At 36.4% G+C, this 8,520-nt stretch overlaps 1 protein-coding gene across 1 annotated transcript; it reads left to right on the top strand.

Annotated features, from left to right (window-relative positions):
• The first annotated feature begins 2,901 nt into the window (after nt 1-2,901).
• LOC116143922 (pentatricopeptide repeat-containing protein At1g63400-like) lies at nt 2,902-4,889 on the top strand. Its single transcript, XM_031429367.1, has 3 exons — nt 2,902-3,079; nt 3,202-3,441; nt 4,693-4,889. The coding sequence occupies exons 1-3, from the start codon at nt 2,902-2,904 to the stop codon at nt 4,887-4,889; spliced, it is 615 nt and encodes a 204-aa protein (XP_031285227.1).
• The last annotated feature ends 3,631 nt before the right edge of the window (nt 4,890-8,520 follow it).

Raw genomic sequence — 8,520 nt, 5'->3', positions numbered from 1 at the left:
TTTTTTAGCATTTAACGTTTAGGGTTTTTTAGGGTTTAAGGTTTTGGGTTTTGGGGATTTTAGGGTTTAGGGTTTAAGATTTTTTAGGGCTTAGGGTTTAACGTTGTTTACGGTTTTGGGTTTAAGGTTTTTTACAGTTTAGGGTTTAAGAGTTTTTAAGGTTTAGGGTTTAGCGTTGTTTAGGGTTTGGGGTTTAAGATTTAGGATTTATATTTTTCTAGGGTTTAAGGTTTAGGGTTTTTTGTGTTTACGATTTTTTAGGGTTTAATGTTTATGGTTTCAGGTTTTGGGTTTATCATTTAGGGTTTTGGGTTTAGGGTTTAGGGCTTAAGGTTTTTTAGGCTTAAGAGTTTAGGGTTTAATGTTTTTTAGGTTTTAGGGTTTATGGTGTAGGANAAGTGAGAAACACATACTTGCAAAAAGGACCTTGCCAACCACACAATCATAATTTTAAAAAGAGAGCAATTGAGAATTTAACGCGTCTTTTTAATCCCATTTGGTTTAGAGAATATGCAAATTGGTTGGAGTATAGTGTAGAAAAGGAGGGTGTTTTTGTTTGTGTTGTTATCTTTTTAGACATGAAATTAGCATTGATATTACCTGTTGCAACTTCAAGTGTAGAAAGAGCATTTTCTGCGATGAAGATTGTGAAAAATAGACAATGGAATCGAATGGGAGATCAATTGTTAAATGATTCTCTTATTACATATATTGAGAGAGAGATATTTGATGGAATTGTCAATGAAGCAATTATGCAATGGTTTTAGAATATGAAAAATCATCAAGGACAATTGTAGAATTGATAATTTGGTATATATAACTTTTAAAAATACATTTTTTTATGCTTATTACTTAAGTATATATTTTATTGTAAATTTATCAACATTGATGTTTTGAACCCACTCACTCAGAATCCTGGCTACGTCCTTGGTTTCAGGTACCTAGAGGCGAGCTTCCATCATGTCTTCCTCTAGCTTCCACAGCATAGATCGACTCTTTGATTCCCCTATGACCTCAACCGTTCACGAGGGCGTAGTCCTTGAGGTTTCTGAGGACTTCATCGTATGAAGACGGATCCTAATGCTACGGGCTCCTCCAATCATTCTTCTATAGAGACTTTTCCGCAAAAGAGATATTTGGTCCATAGGCCTCGAAAGGAACCACGTTCCTCAATAGAGGTCGAGGATATTGAGCACATAACAAGTGTTTATACGACTCAACTTCCCCTAAGGGCTCCGAGAAACTTCTCTTGGAAATATCCGCCTACTTGTTGTGTGGCGATTTCTGATACCTTCCTGAGGTGTGGGATGTCTGTTCCCCTTCATTACTTCATCGTCAATATTTTAGAAAGATTTGGCATTGTTCCCCTCCCGTTGACGGCAAACTCGTATATAATAATTGTAGGCATGTACATAGGATACATGAAAGCTTACTTGGGTGAGCTATCTGTAGACGAGCTCGTCCATTTGTATAGGCTAAAAAAGAGTCGAGACCAAACGTACTACCTCTTTAAGGCGAGGAAAGTACAATTCAATGGTTTGGTTGACGTCCCAAAGAAATTGTCCATATGAACAATATCTTAAGGTTTTAGTAAGACCAGCGTGCAAAGAATGTTTCCAAGCTCGATGACCGAACTAATCAATTCTCTGTGTTTTGCAGTAAACGTCGAGCATAACTTCCTTCATGAGGTGAGCTTAAAGTGACTTCAGCAATTTATCAATCTCCCCAATAGTGAGCACAAAGTTACCGAGCTTATCATGCTTCCTCAATTGAAAGCGTATTGCTTTTGCGTCAATGAAGCCAAGTTCAATACAATTTTTGATAAAGGTAAGTACTTGATAGCTTGTTGTTTTTTTATCTCGCCCTGTTAGGTCACTGACCACTTGCTTTTCCTTTGCCGCTGATTGTTTCGACGAAGACGGCTCGCAAATACTGTCGAGGTGGTCAAGCATGGTACCTCACACATGGTCCTCAAGAGCAGTGGCGGTGAACTTTGGGAAGGCCCAAGTGCCGTGACTGCCTCCACGACAGTTGGGGAGAAAGGTGCCCCGAGCCCCCAAAGAGCTCGACGAAGAAAACCCTTGATGTAACACCCCCTTCCAGCCAGGTACTCTCTAAGTCTCCATTAATGGTACTCATGTTACTTGGCCAAGGTATAAGTCCAAGGTTCAAGTCATAAGGGAGGCATTCGCAAGGTGGAGAGACCACGAAGCAAAACAAAGTCGTGAGGGTCTGAAGGAGGCGTGTGAAATTTATCAAAACATTCGTCTCTTAAACGCATTTGCAATTGCAATTTGCATTGTCCTTACCTTAAAGAAACCTTAACGAAACCCACAAAAACATTCTTCATACATGGCTTTGAGATCCCCATTTCGTTCATCTTCAATCTCTCAAAACCCATCTCTGAAACTTAGTGTTTTATATTTGCTAGCTCACTTACATAGCCTCACAACTTCAAGCCCCCGAAATGAAGTTTTGCATTCTTTCGAAAAACCCCTTGAATGATCCTCACTTGCTAAATTCCTCAAAGAAAATTGTCCATCAAGTAACTTTACTCTAAATGAAGCATTGTACTTTTTCTATTACATGATTAGTTCGGAACCCATTTCTCCAATTTCATCATTCACCACTTTGTTCAGTGCACTTGCGAAGAAGAAGCATCATTATGAAGCGATTTTGCTTTATAAGTGGTTGAATTCAACTGGGTTGTCTCCAGATTTCACGTGTTTGAGCATTTTAATCAATTGCTTGTGTAATATTAAAAGGGTTTTTGATGGTTATGCAGTTTTTGGGAGGATTTTGAAGTTGGGTTTTAGCCCAGATACTACGAAATTTACCTGTTTAATTAAAGGTTAGTGTGTAGAGAGAAAGATTATATAATCAATGGAATTGTTTAAGAAAATGGTTGTTGTTGGTTGTAGGCCTAGTGTGATTACTTATGGGACTTTGATTGATGTATTGTGTAAAACAGAGGAGATAAGTCTTGCTATTAAGTTGTATGAGGAGATGGTTAATGGGAATGATGAATTTGGTGTTATTTGTAGGCCAAATGTTGTTATTTATAGTACTATAATTGATGGTCTTGTAAGGCTGGATTGGTTGAGAAGGCTAGACAATTATTTTTGGAACTTATGATTCAGAGAGGTGTGGTTCCTAACATTTATACTTATAGCATTTTAATGAATGGTTACTACTTGGCAGATAGAATTGGTGATGTAAGACAGTTGTTTGATTCCATAACTAGAAAGGGGTATACGCCTAATGTTGTTTGCTACAATACTTTAATCAATTGGTATTGCAAGGATAAAGAAGTCAACCAAGCTCTTTATCTTTATCGAAAAGTGATTTATGAAGAAATTAGACCCGATGTGATTATATATAGCACCTTGTTAATTGGTCTTTTTCTTATCGCTAAGGTTGAAGATGCACGGAATTTGATTGGTGAGATGCGACTTAACGGTCTTTTTCCTGATTCCTGGACATATAACATTTTCATTGATGGACTTTACAAGAATGGATGTGTTTTGGAAGTGCTGGAAATGTTTTATACTCTAGTAAATAATGGGTTTGCAGTTGGTATTGAAGGTTTGAGTTCCCTCATTGATGGATTATGTAAAACAGGGAGATTCGAAGTTGCTTGGGCCTATTTCAGAAATTTTCTCTGCATGGAAACCTAGTGCCAAACGTTGTAACATATAGCATTTTGATAAATGGGCTCTGTAAAAATGGACAACTAGAAAAGGCAAACAAGTTGTTGTCATATATGGAGGAACAAGGTTGTGCTCCAAATGTAGTCATATTTAATATGCTTCTTTTTGCTTTCATAAAAATAATGAGATACCAAAAGTTATTGAACTCCTTCATAAGATGGCGGAGAGAAATGTGAGCCGATTGAATGTACAATGTCCTTAATTATGCAGTTACTAATGAAGGGCGAAAATTATCCTGAGTGTTTGAACTAGCATCCTTAATTTCTGGTCCAAAAGAGAAATTGAAGTTCATGTGATAAAACTTTAGTGAGTACTAAAATTTTTTGGAGCAGAATCCTGCAAAAGTTCATCTAGCTGCCAAAATGCTCTATTTTGGTTACTATAAGAAGAAGGTTCAGGAACCACTTTCATCTATTCGAATTTGATGGGGATGGTGATGGGGATGATTGAGAATGATGGTTTCCCTGATCAAACATACGATATGTGATCTGTCTCTATTGTAAGTGCATATAGTGGAGGTGGCAGCACTGTAGCTGCATCAACATTTGCACATGGAGTAGATCGTAAGGGTTTGAGGATTATTTCTGGTGCAAATTTCAGTAAGCAAAAGTTGCATATGAGAAATTGTTGAATGGTTCTTACTTCAACTACAACAATAATGGTAGCCACTCAAGTTCATCTATTCAAATTGATTAGTTTACTGGAAGATGGTATGTTGCAACTGATTAACTTTACAGATTGGTATTCTCAAATATCCAGGCCTGATAAATCCTGATTTATTTATAATGTTTCACATGTTTCTTTTTCTTAATATATATATTTTTTAGTTCAATTTGATAAGACTAGAACTTACTAGGTGTGTCTCTAATGTAGTTATGCACGAACATGTGCTTTTTCAACGATATTTGATGAAGACAAAGCAAGAAGAGCATTAGAGAAGGTTTTTAACTATAATGCGTTAAAGAATATGGATGCATGGTAGGGGCTGGTCAATGGGATCTACCTGTTGGAATAGGTGACATGACAACATTGCAGCCAAGAGAAATATGGTTCGGTGTTACATATGCGGTTGCTGTAACGATGATCCATGGAGACTTGGTTGATATCGGATTTCAAATTGCCATTGAAATCTATGAAGTAGCATGGTCTGAAAATGGTGTAAGGACTTCTTTCTACTAGTATACTTTAGAATATATATACAATAAAATCATACATACTTAGCATATGAAAATAGTTGGGCCCACATTTTTCTTTACTTATAAAATATAATTCTTTACGTATACTAAAATAACAAGTACAAAAACATAGTAACGGTGGACATTAATGCCAATTCTCTCCGCTTGACGACTCCCTTCCGACTGCTGCTCACCTATTTCCTGCAAAAACATGGAAAAACAACGGGGTGAGCATAAAAATGCTTAGTAAGTAAATCCCTTAACTCTTCTCCTTGTTTGATTCTTTCCTTACTTAATTCTTTTCCTCTTTCTTTCATTCTTAGTTCTTTCTCTTTTCTTTCTCTGTTTCTAATTCTTACTGTTCTTTCTTTCTTCCTAATTCTCGATGTTCTTTCCTTCTCTCTATTCTTTCTTTCTATTCTTCCTTTTCTTTCTACTCTTTCTAACCATGGTGGAATACATGGTAATATGCATGAATGAAATGCATGGGCAATAATGCATAAAAATGTATTTTCTTTCTTCTTTCTATTTCTTATTCTATTTCTTTTCCTTTCTTCTTGTTTGTCTTGCTCAAGCTTCTCTTTTCTTTCTTGTTTTTCTTTTCTTTTCTTTGCTTGTTCAAGCTTTCTCATTCTTTCTTATTCTTGTTCTTTCTTATTCTTTCTTTTCTCGTTTTTTATTCTTGCTTATTCTTTCTTTTCTTATTCTTATTCTTTCTTTTCTTATTCTTTGCCGATCAGTCTCGGTTGATGCATGGATTTGGAACCTTGGCCTTGTGAGTGAGTACAGTCCTCATCTACATGCACTCTTGCGGACCTTACAAATTCTTTCTTCTTCTTAGGCCACTCAATTAAGGTGGCGTACATGTAGGAATTCTTCCTGGTACAACCCTAATCCACATACACTCTTATGGGTCGTACAATTCTTCTTCTTCTTCTTATGCCACTCAATTAAGGTGGCGTGTATGTGGAAATTTCTTCTTAGCACTCACGGTTCCCCATCGCACAACCTACTCTTTTCTCTTCTTTAATGCTTTTCTTTCTTTAATTCTTTAGTGCTTATTTTTTCTTTCTCTTTATTCTTAAAGTGTTTTATTCTTAAAATTCTTTATTCTTTCTTAAGTTATTACACAAATACAAATATATGCATGTGGATGGCTCATGCTTAGAATTCTTACTTAAATGCACTTATGAAATACAAATATGCAATATTGCATAAAATCAAAGTTTCTACTCATACTCATACTTCTCTTAGGCATTTTATCAAATAATAAATGTGCATATACAAACTTTACTTTAATTATAATTCTCTTTTTTTCTTTAACCATCCAAAATGAGGGCCAAACTCCTATGTGTCCTCATAATCCCTACACGGCAAAACACTCCCAAAATTCTTCCAATTCCAACCGAATTTCAACCCATCATCATACAATCAAAAACACTTCTCATACTCAAATATATCCAACAACATGCATAAATAATAATCAATCTCATCTCAATTTCTCAACAATCATAACATATACATGCTTAAAGAAATCTCTACTCAATTGATTTCTTAAACTTTAACTTGAGTTGGAGTTTGAGTGGAATTTACTTACCTTATACTTGAGTAGTCTCCACTAAAACTCTCTACTCTTGTTGGATTCAAACCTTCTCTTAACCCTAAGCATAAACTTAATAAGAATTCAACTTCTACACAAGTAAATCTTATATATAGAGCAAGAATTCTTACCTCTTGTTGCCTAGGATCAAAACCTTATTAAAATCCACTCAAAAGCCCTAAAAAATCCTTGAAAAATTGAGTGAAAATTTGAGAGAAAATGGAGAAGGAAAGTGGTGATGGAAGGAGAGAAATAAAGGTTTCAAACCCTTAATATCTTATTTTATAAACATACTTTCCCATTTTGTCCTTACACTTTCTTGAAAATTTCATCTATGTCCCTTAGTCAATTACCATAATGCCCTCATTTTTATTTGCCTTTTTACATGAAATTTCTCCTCTTTTCACTCTCCACTTTTTCAACTAATTTTGAGTGAAAAGACCATTTTACCCTAATGCAAGTTTTAAGGCTTTTCTTTATATATTCTTAAAATAACTTTAACAAAAATCACTAAGGGCTATAAAAAACTAAATAAATTACATACCTCCGTGTGGGTGTTACATTCTTCCCCCCCCCCCCCCAAAGAATTTCGTCCGCGAAATTCAAACAAACAACTCCGGGTAACGGTTCTGCATGTCTTGCTCTCTCTCCCATGTAGCTTCTTCAACTTTATGATTTCTCCAGAGGACTTTCACTAAAGGGATACTCTTGTTCCGGAGCTCTTTAATTTTTCTGTCCAAAATTTACACTGGATGCTCCTGACGCACAAGATTCTCTTCCAAGTCTACGTCCTCTATGCTCAGAATATGGGAGGGATCACTTACATACTTCCGAAGCATCGGGACATGAAATACATTATGAACTTTGTCCATACTGGGTGGTAATGCTAATCTGTAGGACACTTTTCCTACTCGCTGTAACACCTCAAATGGACCAATGAATCTCGGTGCTAACTTTCCTTTATTACCGAAACGCATCAGCCGTTTGTAGGGGGAAACTTTCAGGAAAACTTTGTCACCCACTTCAAACTCAACTTCTTTTCTTTTTCTGATCAGCATAACTTTTCTGCCTATCTTGGGCTTGCTTCATTCTGCTTTTGATCAACTTTACATCTTCTATCATCTTTTGAGTCATTTCTGGCCCAAGAGCTATATTCAACTCATCTCTCTTGCCCATCTCATCCCAATGCATTGGAGATCTACACCGTCTACCATACAAAGCCTCGTAAGGAGCCATCTTAATTGTAGACTGGTAGCTATTATTATAAGCAAACTTTACCAAGGGTAACATCTCATGCCATGATACTTTATAATCCATACAGCATACTCTCAACATGTCCCCAAGCACTTGATTTGTTCTCTCTGTCTGACCATCTGTCTAAGGATGATAAGCAGTACTAAAAGCCAGCCTGGTACCCAAGTTCCTCTGTAAACTCATCTAGAAAGCTGAGACAAATCTGGAATCTTTGTCTGATACTATTGTCTTGGGTACACCATGAAGTCTCACTATCTCTTTAATATACATCTGGGCCAATTGATCCAAAATGGTACTCTCCTTTACTGGAAGAAAATGGGTTGATTTAGTCAATTTGTCTACAATCACCCATATAGCATTGTATCATTTCTGCACTATAGGGAGACCTATAATAAAATCCATTGAGATACTCTCCCATTTCCATTCAAGAATACTAAGTGGCTGAAGCAACCCTGATGGCCTTTGGTGTTCTGCTTTCACTTGCTAGCAAACCAGGCATTTAGCTACAAAGTCTACAATATCTTTCTTCATATCTAGCCACTAATAGCTTTTCTTTAAATCTCAATACATCTTGGTTGCTCCAGGATGAGCAGTGTACGGTACATAGCCGACTCCTAAAATGGAGGACATCATCCAACAACTGAAACTCTGATGTCTTGCCCTCATGCACCTATTGAACTATTTTCTGACACCACTCATTGGTTACTTGCTTTTCTTTAATTTCTTCTAGTGAGGTCGACTGAACCTCTAACCTAGCAATCCTTCTTGGTATGACCTCAAT

This window comes from Pistacia vera, unplaced genomic scaffold, assembly GCF_008641045.1.
Source record: "Pistacia vera cultivar Batoury unplaced genomic scaffold, PisVer_v2 Contig434, whole genome shotgun sequence".
Classification (NCBI taxonomy): Eukaryota; Viridiplantae; Streptophyta; class Magnoliopsida; order Sapindales; family Anacardiaceae; genus Pistacia; species Pistacia vera.
The sequence above is the reverse complement of the archived record's forward strand: the minus strand, read 5'-3'. Positions and strand labels throughout refer to the sequence as shown.

Excerpts from the sequence above, each read along its gene's own strand:
- LOC116143922 (XM_031429367.1), top strand. The coding sequence starts at position 2,902 with ATGGTTGTTGTTGGTTGTAGGCCTAGTGTGATTACTTATGGGACTTTG. Across the intron at positions 3,080-3,201 it reads TTATAGTACTATAATTGATG|ATAGAATTGGTGATGTAAGA; the intron begins GTCTTGTAAGGC and ends ACTACTTGGCAG. Across the intron at positions 3,442-4,692 it reads AGATGCACGGAATTTGATTG|GGGCTGGTCAATGGGATCTA; the intron begins GTGAGATGCGAC and ends GATGCATGGTAG.